This window comes from Eupeodes corollae, chromosome 3, assembly GCF_945859685.1.
Source record: "Eupeodes corollae chromosome 3, idEupCoro1.1, whole genome shotgun sequence".
Lineage (NCBI taxonomy): Eukaryota > Metazoa > Arthropoda > Insecta > Diptera > Syrphidae > Eupeodes > Eupeodes corollae.
In genome coordinates this window covers 17,325,555-17,346,498 of record NC_079149.1, presented here as the reverse complement: position 1 = coordinate 17,346,498, position 20,944 = coordinate 17,325,555, and the positions used below count along the sequence as shown (strand labels likewise).

General features: G+C 33.8%; 2 protein-coding genes across 2 annotated transcripts in view; one reads left to right on the top strand and one right to left on the bottom strand.

Annotated features, from left to right (window-relative positions):
* The window catches only part of LOC129949100 (electron transfer flavoprotein beta subunit lysine methyltransferase-like), a 55,112-nt gene that overhangs the window by 33,922 nt on the left and 246 nt on the right, over positions 1–20,944 (bottom strand). The window lies entirely within an intron of this gene.
* LOC129949098 (odorant receptor 43a-like) lies at positions 17,536–20,853 on the top strand. The gene is made up of 7 exons (XM_056060345.1): positions 17,536–17,855; positions 17,911–18,049; positions 18,256–18,529; positions 20,045–20,144; positions 20,200–20,301; positions 20,362–20,469; positions 20,549–20,853. Exons 1-7 carry the CDS (start codon positions 17,556–17,558, stop codon positions 20,648–20,650), a joined length of 1,125 nt encoding a protein of 374 aa, XP_055916320.1. The 5' UTR covers positions 17,536–17,555; the 3' UTR covers positions 20,651–20,853.

Below are 20,944 nucleotides of genomic sequence, written 5' to 3'. Positions count from 1 at the left end.
CCACATAACAGTATAATAAAAATAGAATCACTAAAATACCCAAGAATCACGACCACGACCGATGTATTATGACCAAGTACCTATGGAGAAGGTCAACAAGTTATTCGATATACTGAATCCTGTGTTTGCTATAAAAGACTTAAGGGAGTGCCTTAAAGTCATCAGTTGATCGCAAACCAAGTATACCTCAACATACAGAAAAATATGGAGAATTGGATTTTAATCTCTATCCTCGTGGCAATAAGTGGACTTGCAGTCAACTCCCACACCATTGTCTACCCAGGAAAGTCGGCGTTACTTTCGTATAGTCCAGCTAGAGGGGAATTTCCAGTCGAAAGCCTCTTTGGTCGGGGATTCTTTAGTTACATCGATAATCACGGCATCTCAAGGACTATCAACTTGGAACCAAATCCTCTTCTGGGTGTTCGCGTAAACAACGATGGAAAACTTTCCACTGATTCTGGAGCAACTGCAAGTCTAAGTGGTTCGCCAAAAGAAGATCGATTGAAGCCAATAAAAGAATTCGATGAAAGACCTTTTCAAGACAGCCTTGAACAAGAGAAAGGAAGTGCACCGAGTTTAGAAAGTGGTGTGAGTAATCTGAATGCAGTTTCTCAGCAAACAACGGGTGACCAAAAGTTGAACGAACATCAAATACTGTCAGTCACAGTTCCAAAACAACAAGAACAAATTCTCTTGAATCCAGAGTCCGGAACAGTTCTTTCCCAAGTTCCTGGTCTACAACCTGGCAATAATTTCTATACACCACAGAACATAGCATTTCCAAATTCACCGATCACTTTAGGGCCATCGTCGGTACCAGGAGTCTTAACTCTGAAGAATCCATTTTTAGTTCAACAATTGGATCATCCAGCTCAAAATCCTTCAACAACTGGTAACCCTGCAGCAGTTCGACAAAATGTACTATCATCAAATCCATCGGGACAGCTTATCTTCTATCCCCAAACTGGCTCAGCTAATGCTGCAGCTATTCCAAGTGTACCTAATCAGATTTATCTGTTTCCACAGAAAGAAACCAACTCTTCTAGTAACCAAGGTTTTCCTTTTGTCATTTCCCGAGATGGCCAAGACCAGACGGATGCTATTCCACCAATGGTAAGCCTACCTGTCTCCAGCCAACCTACAGCGATCTTCCAACAAGTTCCAATCCAAGGTATCAATCAAGCTGGCCAGGATCCTTCATTTTCGTCGCCATCATCAACTTTGCCTGGACTCGAATCAAAGTTGTCACCTGAGCCGCTAGTTGCTTCCATCAATCAAGCCTCTCCCAAACTTGAGACACCAATGACAGGAGTCTTTCTCGGAGGAAACCCATTTTTCCCACCTTCAAGATTTCCACTCACTCCAGCTGCTCAAGGAGGACTTTTGGTTCAACCAGGAAATCCGTTCCTTTCAATCAACAATAAGGAAAAACCACTTTCATTGCCAAAACCACCAATAACAACAACAACATCCGCTCCAATCTTTAATGCTGACCAAAAGAATCCCTTTCTAACGAATCTTTTAGAAACCAATGTTAACCCCGGAACTCCTTTAATTCCAGTTCAACCAACTGCAGTTGAACCTACCAACCCTCCTCAGTTAGAAACTTCAAAACCTGTCTCCACATCATGTGATTATAATTCAGTTGGACCTGCAGCCTCATCACCAGAACAAATAAAAGACACACCCGAAGTAGAAAAAGCTAAACGTGAACACTTTCTGGCTCATCAGTTAGCCTTAGAGCAGTTGGCACAAGCTCGTCAAAATAATGATAATGATGATAACAACAATCAAGAAAATGAATCATCTTTGACGTCTGCTCTTGATAATTCACCTCCATTTTACTTGACAGCTAACAACGCACCGTTAGATCAGCCCGTCACATCCGGACCAACAGCGATTTTCGAACAAACAACAAATAAAGTCAACAGTGTTGAATCAGAAATTTCCACTACTCAAGCTCTTCCGTTATAATTACAAAATGTACACAATTATATAACGAAAATTATTATTAATTAAAACCTATAATAATTTGTAAACACACACAAATAATTATTGTTTTTTTATTCATTCATTATCTTTAATTTGAAAGTTCAAGTGACAGACAGACAGTTGTTAAGGTCAACGAACTGTCAAAACATTAAACTTAGTAAACTCATGATGGACCATTCTTTATGGTTGGTAGATTTAATTGGAAATTTGTGGTTTCAATAGTGTTTTACACGTGATTGGTAAATAAAATCCTTTAAGGCCGCCGGACGTCTGGTATTTGGCGCATATCACGTGAATTTTGATAAGTTCCAGTTTAAATCACATGCTAGTTTTTATTTTTGTAGTTTCCAAATCAATTTTAGGTATTCTTTTTTTTAAGATGATTTTTATTTATTACGTTGTGACAATGGAGGAATGACATTTAAAAATCCAAAGGAAACTTGGCTAGTTTATATTTCTAAGATCCCAGAGATTTTCTAACTCTCAGAAATATGAACAAAATGTCTCGTTTTCACTACAAAAACTCAGAAAACAGAATTTTTTAATCTTAGAAACATAAACTGGATATTTTGTTAACTATTTTATAATCCAAATAAAGAAAAGAATGCGCTGTCATAATCAATGGCGAATTACTGCTGGAACACAATAGTGAAGGAGCCAGAGCCGGAATCATAACCGGAATACCTGTCGAAATATTAAAAGTACGCAAATGCAGATGCACGAACACAACGCGACGGAACTGGAATCGGAGCCGCAGCCGGAGTCGGAAGAGTTGGCCAACTTTTAACTTTGACGTACTACACTTTTGACGTCTATCATTTCACACAAATTTCCATTAAATCTTTAAATAGCAGTTCGGTAAATACTTTTAAATTTACTAAGGGAGTTTAAAATTTTAAATCCTTCTTTTCGTTCTGCTAAATTTTAAATTTCGAATTGCCTTTTATTAAAAAACGAGTATCCAAACATGTCTTAAAAGTGACAGTTTGTGAAAATAAACAAAGCCAATACGCTTAAACAGACCTATTAATTGGAATTGAAAAATATTGACTGGACCATTCCATCCACTGCTCCAATAAAAATAAACGACAGATGTCATATGGATTTAGCAAATTGTAAAGAGATAGTAAGATGTCAAAATCGTTTAAAATAAGCGAAATTACTTTTGATCCTAGTAATTTGCTGAAAATAGATTTAAAAATTTACTAAATCGTTCACAATTTTCCGCTAATTTTTCTAACAATTCATTTACAGTAACAGGAAGCCATTTTGGAAATTCCAACCGACAGAATGATTTGCTTTGGAGCAGTGACGGAAAAAACAACCTTTTGTTTTACATGTGGCATTTACTACAAATATTAATAATTTCGACATTTAAGTAACACGAGGTATCTAGGTCATTGTAAAATTAAATTATTGCGATGATTCGCTGGTTTGTGGAAAACGCCTTGATTGCAACGAAAATAGTTTAAGGTCACGTTAAACATATTTGAATTATGTTTATAATTTCTAACTTATTAAAGCAATTTTATGAAATAAATCCTGTATGTTAATACATAAGATGGAGTTCGTATGCAGGACACTTAATACAACAGTTCTATAAACTAGGAAAAAGTGTGTTTAATAACTTTCTTATGAAGAGAAAATCTGTCAAATTATGAAGTACATAGCACTATTTTCGTTTTGACAGGAATGTCAAAAAATTGCTCAAACATCAAATAAATGATCGTGCACTGCTCTCTTCTCTAACAAAATGAAAATAACGGTTCTTTTTGAAATGTAAATTGTGTGCTGTAATGATATTGAGAGATCTAGTTTCAGTATGCCGTGGTTTATTAATCTTTTCAATTGTTTTTTGTTTTTAATTTTGTGAAGTTTATTTTGAAAATGGAGGCTTCTCATAAGCCTCTTGAAGTAAGAAAACTGATTTTTAAACTAAGAAACGACGGAAAAAGTTATGCTGAGATATCGTCAACTATTGGTAGACGACGGTCTACAGTTCAATATGTATTAAAAAATTATTTGAAAAATAAAAGCTTTGAAGTGGCCCAGGAAGAGGTCAACAAAAAAAATACTAGACGCTCAAGCTGATATGCAACGCAAATTTGAAAGAATTGTAAAGGCTGATCCCAAGTTAAGTGCTCCTAAAATAGCTGCTGACATTCAAGCAAATGATGAAATATCGCTTAACCCTCAAACTGTTACGAACTTTCTGCATTCAAAGGGATATAAAGTTCGTCTGGTACAAACAAAACCCTTAATTTCAAAAGCAAACGTTTCAAAACGCTTGAACTACGTTTCGAAACCAGATGATTTTTGGAAGAATGTGTTATTCCTTGACGAGAGCAAGTTTAATGTCATTGGGTCGGACGGTCGCAGATAGGTGTGAAGATTTGGCAATCAACGGTAAAACATGGAGGCGGAAATGTTATGGTCTGGGGAGCTATGGGATCCAATGGTGTGCAAGCGCTTTAAAAATTGGCCTTAAAGACGACTTTTTACTTGTGCAAGACAACGATCCTAAACATTAATCAAGGATTATAGCTTCTCTATAATGTTAAATCAAAATTGCCTCATCCTCCCCAATCCCCATACCTTAATCCCATTGAGCATCTTTGGGACTATTTAGGAAGAAAGGTCTGAGAATCGAACACAAGTCATCAGCCCTATCACAAATTATATCGTAATATTTCGCCGTACGGACAGCTCCTCCCCGATCTACGGTAAACTGCCTTAAAAAAATCCGAGTGGATTCAAAACAAGTATTTCCGCATTGAACGCTTTCATTTTGATTTATGTCAAAATAAAATTAAACAAATTACACATTGAATTCAATTCTTATTACAAAACAGATGGTGCTAAAACTCAAAACAAACTTCTTTTTTTAAAAAATCACATAAACTTGATCATATTTCTAACAAAATGGATTCATTGGCCTTTGCAATTATTGCCATCACTGAAGAAGCTACATTAAGAAAGAAAAAACTAAAAGTTCAAAGACAAATTCTCAGAGATGCTTGAGTTAAATGACCAAATGTAAGTTAAATATGTGAACTTATATATACCTATATATATTTTTGAAAGTCTAATTTGAATACCTTACAGATTACAAAAAAATTTTCGTCTAAATAAAGCAGCATTCAAGTATGTTTTGGATCTGTTGAAACAGGAGTATGACCCTAGGGTTTTCTCTTCTTCATTATACCTGAAGGTGGATATCAACTTGGTGTTGGAAATGATTACGAAGTTGGTATAGCACAGTCCTCTTTTTCCTCAAATTTGACAACCGTTTTAAAGGCTCTCGAAAGACGTCTATGTCATTTGTTGATTTAGCTTGCGATGACTCATTAGCTCATAGAGCCTTTCATATTGTGCCTTGGTCGTTTTTGCCCTTTAAAATCAAACAATTATTTATAAAACAATAGAATTTGTAAATTTACTTACATTTTTCCTTAAATTAAACGTTTTCTTTCAGCGTCCGACACAAATTATTAAACGGGGAAAAAGTTATTTTCATTCCATTCCATTCCATTCCATTTTATTCGAATTCCGTGATGCCAATTTATACGAACATTGAAAATCGTAAATGCTTTTTTCACTCCGAATCTACTACGATGGAATTTGTGATCGGGAAACGTAGCATAGTTTTGAATACGATGGAATTTGTGATAGGGCTGAATAAATGGAATGGAAATCTGGTTTTCTTTAAATACCTTAGCTATTATTTTGAAGAATCACCTGTACGAACACTTTTTTGATATAGCGTAGAACACTAACATCTATTAATATTTAGCTATTTATTCGAGTAAGTTTCTATTATTCTATAAATATTGATTAGTTTATTTTTCTAAAATTTCAGAGATATTTTTTAGTCTGATTGACAGAACAGGAAAGTTAAATGTAAATAGAATATTTAAGCTAAACGTCAAATTAGCATTAATTTTCTTTTAGTTATTTAGAACTCTAGTTCATAAAAATTTCATCCTTAGAATTGTTTGACACCTAAAGTGGAAAACTGTGTTTGGGAAATTCTTTTGATCTTTTTGAGAATACAAACATCTCTGAGATTTAAGAAAAATAAACTGGCCAAATATTTTGATTAGATATAAAAACGACAAATGTCTGATGGCTTAGAAACCACTCAAAGAGTTTTTTTTAATAAAAGAAGTTTTATTCGTTTTTCTATATATATTTTCCTGAACAGCGGATTCTATTCTGTCAAAAAAATACACAATTATACACAATTCCAATGAACGTATTTATGTGGATTTTAGGCGCAAGTTATAGCTATCATTGGTTTTCATCATTGAAAACAAACATTCAAATTTTTTGACAGGTCGTTTATAGCTATTTTTTTTTTCATTATTATTAATTCATTCTTAACCTATCTTAAAGCTAGACAAAAATTCATAAAACTAGCCTAATTATCCATAACTTACAACTAACTTAATGGTCCCATACGGACACTCTAAGTTAAACTATAACACTTAAAACTAATGCCTTTCGGCCCTAAGATCTATTTTAACTTCAATTCAATTTTATTTATTATTGTATTAATTAGAAAATTAAAAAAAAAACTAATATCAATATCCTTTTTGATTTTGCTTAAAAACTACTTAAATAAGGTCCCTAATATAAAACTTAAAACTAACTTAAACTACCTATTCTACCTATAAACTACTTAAAACTAGAACAACCACAGCAGCAAATCTAACGTTTTTTGTTTTTATATTTAACTGTCTTTTTTTGTATGTTTTTTTTTTTTATATTCCATGTATTTTTTTTTGTATTTTTTTTTTTGTGCCACCATGCCTATTCTACTTAAAACTAAACCCTAAAACTATAAAACAAGTATGTAAGCCGGCCAAGGCTTAAACCCCATCCCAACTACCCACTATCAAGTGCCGATTGAAGCCACCAAAACTGGTTCTCCTGCTTCAGCCTATCAGTTCGGTCCCGTTCGGACACAGCCCTACTGAACCGAAGGAGCTCTGCTCCGCCTTGTGCCATGACATCGTTTATAGCTATCCTTAAAAAGTTCTGTCATTGAAAAAAATTTCTGATTGAAATCCACCGACAATTTTTGAAATCTGTCATTGGAACTGTGTGAAATCGGAACCCAAATCAGTGAAACGATTCGTTTCACTTTTGAACACAAAAGTATCAGCTGTTCCGGAAAATGAATTTACGTCCGGAAAATAGAAAAATACATTTTTAGAGAAAAATAAATGCGCAATTACACTTTTTGTTCATAAAAAAAAATTATTTGTGTGATTTCCGATCGATCAGTATATAATTTTCATTTCTAATCAAAGGAAACACCTTCAAATATCGATTCAAAAATTTTTCAGGATCAATTTCAATGATAGCTATAACTGGCCCTTTAATCAGTAGATTTCGTTTTAATGACGGGAATTTTCTATGATCGCTCTTAGCTAACTGTCAAAAACTTCCTGTGATTGGCTTAAATGATAAAATCCAATAATAGCTATAACTGGCTCCTGGGGGCAAGCACGAGTTGTTTATCGCTTTCCGGACTTAAAATCATATCTTCAGGTTTTCATGTTGTACAGGTGGATTCATTAACCGAATAAGTTTGCACGTACATTTGTTTTGTTGCAAATCATCTTTATAAAAATGGGATATACAGATAAATATGCCGACAAGTCACTGATTAGGATCACGATTTTTTTTGTTAACTTATTGACAGTCATTTCCCATAATAAAACAATGTTACACGACTGAAGAACTGTCAAAAAAGCTTTCTGTATTTTAGCTGAGCCTTCAGGCACACTATAAAAACTACAAACTGATAAAATTTCGCTAAAGATGCTTCTAATTAATCACCATAGCAACTACAAGTTGTAAGTAATATTTTTGTATGTTAGTTTTTTTATATTTCGTCAACTTGACCTAGAAATAAATTTAAATTTTGATAATTAAAGTTCTTTTAGTGTCTATCAGGCCTGCTCTAGAAACGCTCATTCATTCTTTTCATAAAAAAAACATCATAAAAATAATTATTGCTATTCACGTTTAAGATCGTGATAACGAAATGATAGATAATTGCTGCTGGGGATGTTGTTCAAGCCTTATTATTGTTTACTTCTGTTTTAGATAGTAAAATATAAATAAATATAAATTTCGTGTTGCCATATAATCAATTTTTTATTTAACTTCTTTTTTATCTTTTACCTATATTTACGAGTATATTTATTTAAACAAAAGAAAGAACACTTAATTTTTGTTAGAACTAGACAGGGCAACAAATAATTAAAAAAAGAAATTAGTGACTTTAGGTTTTTCCGGTTGGGCTTTTTCATTTAGTATGTCACTAGTCACCCTTAGTGTTCCTCACTTACAAATGTCTAATTGATGACTTTATAGATGTTTAAAAGCACAATCGAAACATCAAGTTTTAATTTGACTCTTTTATAACTCTAACACAAAAAATAAAAGATCTTATCAAACATTTTGATTGATCGTCTAATTTAGATAATGAGAATATTAAACGCCAGAAAAACAAGATTCCTTATCTCAAAGTTACTTATATACATTGAAGAATGATTTTATAAATACTTGAATGCCCTTGAAAGAAGCCGAAGAAGAAAAACTTTAATATCTGATGAAATTATGAATTAAACTTTTTCCAAAATTATGAAATAGAAATTCTTCAAATAAATTCTAAAATGAAATCAAACTTATCTTCTATTAGAACCAGAAACTAAAATGTAATCATGAAAAATCAAGCCAAAAATACTTTGTTAACATTTATTTGACTGAGATAGTTGCATGTTTCAATATCTTTAACAAGCCATACATTTCAAGACCAAAGATACTCAACAATGAAGTATCTTTGAGCAGAAAACATATTTCACAAATCAGCGATTAAAGAAATCGTTTGCGTTCACACTTAATTTTGACAAGAAACTTAAGAAAGAAGATTGTAATGCTTTGTTTGATTTGATGGCAAGAAATTAAATAAGCCATATTATTTTGTATTGAAGTAAATCTGACAGTTCCTGTCAATGCACAGTAACAGTCAGAGTTACTTTAAAATATGGAGATATGTATGTATACGTCAATTTGACATACACTGCCAATCACTAGGATGAGGCCACATATTTTTCAACCGATTTTCGGTCCGATACCTGTTGGAATTTGTTTAACCCGGAAAATTTTACTACATGAGAGTAGGTACATATTTTCTTAAAACAAAGTGATACAATTATAGGGTTAATTAGAAAAGACCTTTGGAATGAGCTACCTAAAAAGGATATAAAAAAGTGAGTCACTAGGATGAGGCCATTGCGAATATTTCGTTGTAGAAGTTCAGATCAGCAATTTTTTTCAAAATTTGGGTTACAATATTTAAGAACGTTTTACAAATAACTATTTTTATTAAATTTCAACTACAAATGGGTTCCGGAAAGACGTTGATAGTAGCAGAAAGAGGACAAATCGATGCTTTCAAGGAGTGGGACTCTCAAGCCGAGAAATAGCAAGGAAGCTGAACAGAAGTAAGACAGTTGTAAACAACTATCTTGCTGATCCTCAAAACTATGAAAAAAAACCAAAAAGGACGCACAGCCCAAGCAACAACATCACGAGAAAAGCGGTTAATTTTACGTATTGCTTCAAATTCTACTCAATCAGCTGCTAAAATATGGTCCAAAAGCGGAGTATCAGCCAGTATTTCGACAGTCCGAAGGATAATAAGAAAAGATGGTACTATCCAGAGAAGAAAACTCAAAAAGAAACTTGTTCTAAAGCAAGTACACAAGGAGCTGCGAATGAACTTTGCAACAGAACATGTCTCTTGGAGCAGTCAATGGAAACGCGTCGTCTTTTCTGATGAAAAAAAGTTTAGCCTTGACGGCCCCGATGGTTACAACTTTTATTTCCATGATTTAAGAAAAGAGGAACTAATTTTGGGAGGACATCACAGCCGTACATCAGGTGTTATGGTGTGGGGAGCTATCACCTACTATGGCAAAATCGAATTGGAGTTTCTTTCTCTAACAATGAACGGAAACAGCAACAAATACTTGTTGGAACACTCATTTCCGAAGATGAAAAATATTTTTGGACCTCTGCTTTGGATTTTCCAACAAGACAATGCCGCCATTCACACTTCCAGGGTTGTCAAAAGCTGGATTTTATCAGAAAACGTAGAGCTTTTGCCATGGCCACCCTATTCACCGGACTTGAACATAATCGAAAACGTATGGGCATGGCTATCTCGAAAAGTTTATGAAGGCGGTAGACAATTTGAAGACAAGGACTCCTTAATTGAAGCTATCCGTGATGCCTGGGACGAGATTTCATTTGACTATTTAAAAAAACTTTATGATTCCATTCCAAACCGTCTAATAGAGGTCATATCGAAAAATGGGGGGCATACTCATTATTAATTGAGAAAAACTTAATAAATAAATGTTTGAAAACCAAAAACTGTAAACATTTCTTTCATTTTTTTGATATTTTATAAGATTTTTCATGTGGCCTCATCCAAGTGACGCACTTTTTCATACTGTTTTTAAGTAGCTCTTTAATTAATGTAGGGAAATTCCAACTGCTTTTTCTATTTAACCCCTTAATTTTATTACTTTTTTTAAAGAAAATATCTATCTAAATGTCTACTCAAATGTAGTAAATTTTTATTGGTACGAAATTTCCAGCAGGTATGAAGAACGAAAATCGGTTGAAAAATATGTGGCCTCATCCTAGTGATTGGCAGTGTATGTAGTTTGCCAAGGGTAGTTTAGAAATGACATGTCGATTGGAATTTTTTTTGTAGAATGTCTTCTAAATCCTGATCGCTCATTTTCTCCAATAATGGGGGTGCTGTAACTTGTGATTCGGTCCAGATATTAAAGTCAAGATAATCTTTGGCATTGAAGTTTAATTTCGGTAGTTCAAAGACTCTAACTGACGACATATGTCTTTTTCTAGCTTGGATAATTTTTCTTAACCCCAGTTCTCTGGTGTTAGGTCTTTCATCACAAAGCATTGCCATTAATATGTTCTCCGGATGTGAAAAATAAGAATTGCGTTGAATAACGGGGTCAATTATATCTCTTAAGCTCGAATTGAAGCATCTTGACAAATTTACTAATTCGAAAAGGTGACTTGGGCCTTTTTGGAAAGAACTGTCTTCTTTTACACTGAACCAAACTGGGCCATACACCTTTACAATGTATTCTGCAAGTATTTTTAAGTTTTAAGACGTGGCAACATAAAGCCTTAGAATTCTATTGGCAGCTGTCAACCACCTAGAGTGTGCCATTTTTCCTGGGTTTCTGTTGGAGAGATTTCTGGGACAGGATCCTTTACTTATAGCGTCACACATTTAAAATAAATATTCTTCATCCGTACTTAAAGTATCTTAGATTTCTTTTGACAAAGCAAATAGGTTCCCTAGGATTGGTAAAAACTCAATAACAGGAAGGTCACAACAATTTTTCAGCGCCTTTCCAATGTGTCCTAAATAGATTTGAGGTCCTAATGTAGCTCCATCCAATTAAATAAATAAATGACGCAGAGGCATATTTATTAAATTGTTGTTGCATGTAGTTGGCATATGAACCATTGCAGTGGTCTCCCCAGCTTCATTCATCCATTAGCCGGATAAACCCACTTTTCCAACCAGTATTTCTAGCAGTATCATCGCAACCAACAAGAGATAGTTTACTTAAATCCAGTTCTCTGTCCGCAAGAAAGGAGTTAATAGAATCCGCTATAGTTTTGCCTTTTCTAGAGAATATGGTAGTTTGAACCCGGTTCCGTTATTAGTGAAATATGTTCCATTACTTTAGTTCCTCTGTAAAATCGTTTGCCTCGTTTTTCACAAAAACCAATGTCCTATCTTTTCTTCCATCGAAATAAATGCTTTCAATGTTCGAAAGACAGTCTTGAGGTTGGAGATCTTCTCTTTGTCGTTTTATGGCCCTACGAACTTTACTTCTATCTATGACGTTTTCGACATTTGCAGTGGTTACCAAGCCAACATCCTGTTAGACTGCACTCACAACTGCTGCTGCTGATCAATCTGAAATACCGTATTAATCACAAACTCTTGCCAAATTTGGAAGACATAACCGATTTCTTACACTAATTTCTTGGCATTTTGAAGAAGTACTTGGCTGTGGGTCATCATCATAATCAGTATGTGGGCAAACTGGTGGTTTTATTTTGATCTTGATCTAAGTGTGACATATTTTCGGCATTGACAAGTTTCTTATCCTTATGCAGTGCTTATTGCTTATATGAATTTCTTTAACTTATTTATCCTGAAAAGACTCCCGCAAGCAGTGTTTGTATTTTTGACAATCATCTTCAACAACTGCCTCAACAACGACTTCTTTCCCCAAAAATTGAAAACTGCTAAGATCGTGGCAATTCACAAGAAAGGAGATCCTACATTTCTAACTACAGACCAGTATCAACATCAGCAAACTTCTGGAGGAACTTATATTAAGGAAACTAAAAAACTTCTGCTGTGAAAACAGTATAATTCCTGACATGCAGTTTGGTTTTCGGGAAAAACAATCGACGCTGCTTTCTTTCATGAAGTTTCATCACTACGTCACCGCAGCTCTTAATAGCCATCGTGTCACCGTTGGATGCCTTCTGCACTAATAAGAATTATTTTTCCTTTTTTTCTTCCAGAAAATTTTATGTACAGTTGGAGAAATGCTCATCGTCAATGAAGAACATCAGGGCTTGAGTTGCCCAAGGATCGAAGCTCAGACCGTTTTTATACAGCATCCTGACATCTGACCAACCTTACCCCGTCAACTGCGAGAACCTTCTATACGCCGATGATTCATTGATCTACTGCTCCTCAATGTCACCATATATAGCCGTGAAGAAAGTAGAAGCACACATCAACCGTCTCTTTGATGTTTACCATAAATGGGGTATTAAAATCAACGCATCAAAGCCGAATCTCATTTGCTTCAGAAGGCCGTCAATTGTTGTCTGTAGAGGATCTCAAAGAGCGACAATATTCAGAAACTTGAAGTTGAAACTCCCAGATGGATCGTCACTTTCAACCAAGAAGACCGTCCAGTACCTGGGAATTTATTTCCACGAGCTATTGAAGTTAAACCTGTTGCACAGAAAGTTTTTAGGATTGTCCCTATCCTAATCCTTAAACCTATGTTAGCCCGCCAAGACCAAACGCCCTAGATAACTCTAAATGACATTCTCAATTTGAAGCCACCAAAACTGGTTCTCCTGCCTCACCCTATTTCTTCGGTCCCTATCGGAAAAAGTCCTACTGAACCGAAGGCGCTTGGCACCGTTTAGTGCGAATACGTCTCGACTGTAAAGGAGTCACCTATCTACAGTTTAACGGCTGACGTGGTTGATTAGCGGAACCACCTCCCTATCCTGTATCAACCCTCGATTGTCTTAATAGAGGAAAGCTTCGGGCGGAATGTTGCCACTATTTTGTCAGGCCAAAGGCTCCCCTAGCTCTTGCTGGAGCAGCACTTATGTCTGTCGAAATACAAGTAGTGATCCAACCAGATGCCAAGGTATTTTATTACACTTTTATTCGCCAGGGGCTGTCGATTTGGTCCAACGATCACTAGATTTTTCCAGTTCTTTCTCGTATCCTTTGAGGCTTCATACAGCGGAGTCCTCAACAGAATAGTTTCGCATTTTTGAATGTTGACTTTCAATAACTTGTCAAAGTCACCCTGCAAAAGTGTGTTGATAACCTTGTGCCGTTCTGTACGCAATTAGGTCTTCGGCGTACGCTATTGCCTGAGTCAGACTTGCTATCAGATTTGTGGTGTAAATGCTAAATAAGATCGGCGAGTTAACCGCTCCCTGTTAAAGACTATTTCAAAGATTTGCGTCTGCCATTAAGAATGTCATAAAGCATACACAACAGTGGTTTACAGACCCTCTAACCATACGGTGTCGAAGGTCTTCTCCAAGTCAACCAGACAAGCACCCGTACAATCTTAGACGCAGCATGAATAGTGTCAGTCATGTCCCGCCTTAAGGCCGAACTGATTATCTGGAATTATTTGTTTGTTTTCAGTCCACTTGGACAGAGCTCTATTTATAACCTCCTCGGAAACCTTACTGATACTCGGCAGCGGGCCTATCGACCGGAGATTCGCCATACTCGAGTTGTCCTTTCCTTTTTTCGGGGGAGGATGTACCACAGCTATTTTCCAACGGGCTGGATAATATGCATTATTCAGAACGTTGTTAAACAGAGTGGTATAAATGTCCACAGCTTCCTCCACAATGTTGGATATACCTCGAGCTCGAGCTCCATCTTCGTGACTAATAGGAGATTTAGAGAGTTCTTGAGAAATCGAAGCATAAAAATTCAGTTTACCGATTTCTGACAGTATGTAAGAATATGGATGCCCGAGAGATCTTAGAAATATAAACTGTCCAAATTAAGCATTTGACAGCTTCAAAAGTGACAGCTCGCTAAATAGCGTTCTATTAAAAATGAAACTTCTTTTTTTTCAAACTCTTTGGCGAACATTTTAGAAAACCTAGCGCTAAAGGTTTAACAATTGACTTGTTACCAATTTGTTAATTGTTTAGCGATTTACTAAGGGAGTCCAAAATTTTGAACCTTTTATTTCAGTTTAATAGGGAGGTTTACATGGACGAGCATGCTCAACAGCATGGCTTTGCGTTTACATTGATACTGATGTTGTTGAGCCTTAGTGTTTTGTCGAGCATTTGTTCACAAGAGTTGGCTGTGATATTTTTGAAATCCATCGATAGTTGTCGAGCTGCTCTTCCATCTTAACCCTCCTTTTAAAAAACGAGCATCCAAATATTATGTCTAGTGACAGTTCGTGAAAATAAACAGAGCAAATACGCTAAACGGACCTATTGATTTAAATTCCCAACTATTTACTGGACCATTCCATCCACTGCTCTTCTAAGATTCATTGTACGGATATCATATGAATTAAGCAAATCCATATGACATCTGTCAAATTTTTAAGAGTTAATAAGATGTTAACATGGTTTAAAAATTTGGTAAATCATCTTTTAAGCTTAGTAAATTTCTGAAAATGGCTGTAATCTTTTACTAAATCGTTCAAAAATTTTGCTCCGATATGATTTAAGTTACTACGCACTTTATCAAATTCTATTGATAGTACTTAAATCCTCTTTAAGGTCACAGCAGTCAGGTATCAAGTGGTTAACAATGTTAAATTATGCATATCAAATAATGTTATCTATGAAACAGTCCATATGAGTGTGACCAAAATCATTTTCTTATCTCCTTCATCCTCGTGATGGGTGGAATTCATAATCAAATGGCAAATTTATCGTTAAATATACTAATAATTTCGTAAGATAAAACGTATTCACTATTTAACCAATGACAATTGGCGACGATGACAACAGCCAAAGGAGCGTTTGTAAATATATGACATATGTAAATATCTGTATTCATAGAGTTGCAATGGATTTTCAAAACAAACAGTCTGATGCAATAGATTATAGAATTTGGTTTCTTGTTTATATAGACCAACTGATAAAACAGGGGTTCCCCTTTGAAGGACACATTATTGTTATCTAATAAAAAAAATGCTTAATTAGTGACAGGGTCGTGCGTCGGCCATATTTAGGTCATTGACATTTAAATATTGTAAAATCAAAATAGGAACTGAATGCATTTTTTAACCCTCAGTTAGACGTCAAAAAGCATTTATTCTTCGGAAGAAGAATTTACATTTCTTCCCATTAATTCTCTGACATCTAACTGATTATTATTATTCATTTGAAGATTGAAAGAAACTAGCTTAATATGAATTAATAATTTGCAAATACATAAATTATTCATCAAGTTCACGCTCAATTTATTTCCATAATGTCTATACACTCGTAGACATCTATCAAAAAATTCTCATTATATTTAATTGATAAAAATAAAAACACTTATCTAATTATAAAATTGCACCTATCATCGGTCTTCACGTCGCGTCGTCGCGTGTATAGGGAAATCCATTTAAAAGGTGAAAAAAAGTTGTAACGAAACAAAGTGCAAACTTTCCCGCATTAGATAATATAATAATAATTTAATCGAAACGAAATGGAGTGTGTTCTTGAAATTTTCGCTTTAACTTCAATTAGATAATAATTTTCAAGATTGCTAAAGGTATGAATAAAATGCTTATATGGAACATCTATACTCCATTCGTTATATTAAACGCAAATAAAATGATAAATTCAGCAATTATGTATTGCATTATCAGAATTCTTTGACTGCGACGTAAAAAAAACGTTATAAGTATCTTCATTATGTGGGGGGTACTTATATAATTCATTGATAATAATCATTTGCAGCAGGCGTGGCCCTTTTATCTTTTGTGAACTTCAATTTAATAATAAAAAGGTTTTCCCAAGAAGAGGATTCAATTTAAAATCGACTGCTAGATGGCGCTTTCGAAGTTGTTAACTTTTGACAGTTGACAAGTAAAAACTATGACATTACTAGACATGAAATGATACACGCTGCAACAATGAATTTTCAACAATTTTAAAGAGCACTTTTTATTGGAAAACCCTGTAGAACTTCATTCCATAGGCATATATTTGCATGCTTCGCGTTTCATGGATATGGGAAATGAAAAAAGTGAAACCGATTAAATGATATAAATAAATAAAAATGGTAGTAAAATATTTAAACTTCACTCAGCGAAGAAATTCGATTGATTACAACTGAATCCAAGAAATTTTATTATAAAATTAACGACTTAGTTGCACGCTCTTGTTTCTGCAATTTAAATAAGAGTTTAAAAATGTCTTTGAAAACACGTAACTAAAAATGTCATTATGTTTTTCTTTCAATTTCTGAGTCAGAATTGAGCAAAAGCAAGAAACTTATTACGATTGGACGCAGCTTCTTTAAAGCTGAAAGAAATTAATGGCTGCATCACAAACACTCTCAACTTCGGCTTCACCTGACGTTTACGAGTTCAGCCATAGGAATTCAATGCATGCTATGACAATAGAGCTTCGACCTCACGTTTCGTTTGACAATCGTAAGGAAAATAACTTAATATAACGTAATGTGACTTTAAACGGAAGCTCTAGTTCAATTATCTGAACATTTGCTTTGTCTGACAACTCAACAGCAGTAAAAAAAAGTCAACAAACCAATTATTTGCTCTTTGGAGGGATGAAATAATAGAAATGTCATTCAAAGCAACCTCGAAGCAGGCCCACCGTAACGCACACGAAGCCGAAGCTGATGCGTGTTTGTGATTCAGCCATAAGTTATAATCCCAACCTCAATCAATTTTAACCTGACATATTGTTGACGTCGGTCATTGGCTTAAGGGTGCGTTCACATTGAAATTTCAAGATGTCAAATTCCAAAAGTTTTGTGATTATTTCCTTCTCTAAATTGTGATAGTTCCGTTTTTTTTTACGATCATAATAAAATGCCTTAATTTTCTATTCTCCTAACAGAGTCAGTATAAATTCCATGAAATTTTTCACAATTTTTTAGAATTCTTACTGATTCCTACCTTTTGACATCACTCCTATCTGTCAAAATGATTGAAAATTTTCGTCTTCTGTCGATTAATATTAAAATTTGGCAATATTGTGGTTTTATTTATATGAATAATTCTTATTGGAAATGTTCAATTTTTATGATTATTCCTATTTTATTTAATATTTCTGAATTTATTTATCTTATTGTAAATTGGGGAAATGTTGAAACTTTAATTTTAAGTTCATTTATGACGGCCATTTTATTTAACTCAATTTTTCGTATTGTGTCGGTTTTGTTGAATCAAAAGGATTTTGTGAAATTTATTGAAGACATTCGAGACTGGTTTCAGGAAACTGAGGTAGAAATTAAATGGATTTTAAACAAAAAAAGTATATATGTGAATTTTGTTTTAGAACCAAAGAGATATGGCATCACTAAGAGTGTTGAATGCAGTTGCAGTTAAAGCTGATACATTTTCAAAGCTGAGTTTGTTCTTGGGGAGTGTTGGAGGAGTAATGACAATTATTGTACCATTATGCATGAACTCAAAAGGTAAATATTTAAAGCTTTGTGAAAAAGTTGCGAAATACTTAATGTTATTGGACCATAGTAAAAAAATTAGATTAGTTTCTTAGAGTAGGTTCAAAATAATTAAAGCTCAGCAGAAAGTATCCAAAAATTTAAATTTTAAGTTAAGAACTTGTATTTGATCAATTGTATTCATATAACTCAAAGATAATGTTCAATCCTTTTTTAAGAACTTCCTTATCCTGTTTGGATACCAACAGTTGACGTTTATAAAAGTCCGTGCTATGAAATCATATTTGCAACACAAGTTCTATTCGTGATGCCTTTTATTATTGTCACCTACATACCTTTTACCAATTTATTCATAAATTATCTTATGTTTGGTATTGGGAGCCTTCAAATTCTACAAAATAAATTGGAAAACGTAATTGATTCAACGAAAGATTTTGAGCGAATTGACAGAGACTTGGAGTATTGTATTCAGTACCACAACAAAATTATAAGGTAAGTTTTCTTGAAAACGTTAAACAAACAGTGTTTTTAATAGTTTCGTTAAGTTTTTTTTTTCATTTAAGTTAGAAAATATTCAAGGAAGTAGATATTTTATTTATGGAAGAAAAAAGTGTTGTTGGTTAAAAAAAAAATATGGCGAAATTATGGCTGAATCACAAACACGCTTCAGGTTCGGCTTCGTCTGCATTACGGCCTGCTTCGAAGTTGATTTGAATGACATAGGTATTTGTTGACATTTTTTTTACAGCTGTTGAGCTATCAGACAAAGCAAATGTTCAGATAATTGAACTAGAGCTTCCGTTTGGAGTCACATTACGTTACATTACGTTCTTTTCCTTACCATTGTCAAACGAAACGTGGGGTCGAAGCTCCATTGTGATAGCATGCATTGAATTCCTATGGCTGAACTCGTAAACGTCAGGTGAAGCCGAAGCTGAAGCGTGTTTGTGATTCAGCCATTATGTTTTTGACATGTTAAAAACTAATGTTCGTTGATTTATGGTTTGTTTTCACTGACTCTAATTTGATTTCATGAGAACGCGTTCATCAAACGAAATAATGTTAAATGTGTTGAAGGGAATTCGAAATATTATGATATTTTCTTCAGATGTTAGTTTTAAGGAAAATTTCCAGCAGTGCAAATTTAGATTTTCTTTTATGGGTAAAACGAAATTTCAGTTGAATTCTTTAAAATAAATTTAGTTATACTCGTATATTCTTTAGACAAAGAAAAATACAAAGAACATTTCTTTATATTTATTCAGATTTCACCGAAATTCCACATCTATCAACGTTTTACGGAATGTTTGTTCAATGTGAACGCTAATAGTTTCAATACGTCAGAAATTCATTAACCTATATTTATTTTATTTGAGATTGTGAACAACTTAAAATCAAACGAAAAGTCAAGCAAGGCTCCAGCCATAATTTTTTTTTCTGACAACTTAAGTTTATGTCAAATATAATAGTGGACATACTTAAAAATTAATAGCAGCACCTATCAATTCCTCATCGTCCCACGAATTAGATGAATTATCCATTAAATGTTTTATCTTACAACAAATTTGACTCCTAAGCTTAAATGTTCCTCTACTTTTTGTGAACAGCTGAAAGTTGATTTTATTTTTTGACAGTTATATCAATATAGCTATCCAACTCGTTCAACAAGGTATCTAAAAATCCATCTCTCCGAGATACCCTATCCAACACGAAATTGAACGCAGCCAACAACACATTAATGCATATCAGTCGCAATGTATTTCAATTTTGACATTTATGTAAGTTCAGGAGAATGTCAATGAATCTGGCTTGACTTAAGGAATTTAACGAGACTTAACGAAACTGATCAAAAACTATCATTTTTTATGAAATACAAACATATTTCATCGTATAAATTCGGTCTTTTAAGCTCATTTATTTTAGGGTATATTTTGCTAAGCTTTACTTTTAGTCATACTCCATTTTTATATGTCAAATGTCATTAAAATAAATTTTGTTTCGTTTAAGATTTTGTGACACATTGAGTACTCTACTATCGCTGACGAATTTAATGGAGTTTTTGATGTTTAGTTTGATGCTTTGTGTTTTGCTTTTCTTCATACTTATTGTAAGTTAATATCTATTTATAACATTTTAAAATTGTTAAATATAAATATTCATAGGTTGACAGTTACATGCTACAAATAAATGCTGCCATTTATATTGGTAGTATATTTTACGTAGTCTTACTTTCGTATTGGCATGCTAATGAATTTTCTTATGAAGTAAGGAACGTATTTGGCTTTTTCTTGCATCGTGTGATTTTAACATTTTTTCTTTTAAAGAGTCTAAAAGTTGCAGAAGCTGCTTATAACTCTAATTGGACAATTTGTAATTCAAAGATCAAGAAAAGTATTTTAATTATGATTTTAAGGAGTCAAAATGCTTTGCAAGTGAATACTTTTTCTTTTAAACACTTTAACAGAAATTTATAATAATTCTTATTTTCCTATATATTGTATTATTTTTCAGATCTCAGCTGGTGGAATGTACCCGATGACACTTGAAACATTTCAATCACTCTTAAGTGCTTCTTACTCATATTTTACAGTTCTAAATGGAATGAATAACTAGATTACAATATTGTATAAGTTCATAACTTAAAAGTAAACATTTCCATTCATGGTATTGTTTTTCTAAGTTAATTAGTTGCGTTATCAAGAAAATTAAGTGTTTAAGTAAATTTGAAAAGAATATTTTTAAATGTGTCACAGTGTTGGAAAGGAAATAAGTAATATAATTTTTAGTAACTATTAACAATTTTATGACACTTTCGAGAGTTTTTTGTGTTCTTTAGAAAACTGAGTATTGAAGTGTTCTGATTAAATGGAAGTCCATTCAGACAGGAAAGTGGCTTAGCAAGGGATT

Excerpts from the sequence above, each read along its gene's own strand:
- LOC129949098 (XM_056060345.1), top strand. The coding sequence starts at position 17,556 with ATGATTGAAAATTTTCGTCTTCTGTCGATTAATATTAAAATTTGGCAA. Across the intron at positions 17,856-17,910 it reads ACTGGTTTCAGGAAACTGAG|AACCAAAGAGATATGGCATC; the intron begins GTAGAAATTAAA and ends ATTTTGTTTTAG. Across the intron at positions 20,470-20,548 it reads GGAGTCAAAATGCTTTGCAA|ATCTCAGCTGGTGGAATGTA; the intron begins GTGAATACTTTT and ends ATTATTTTTCAG.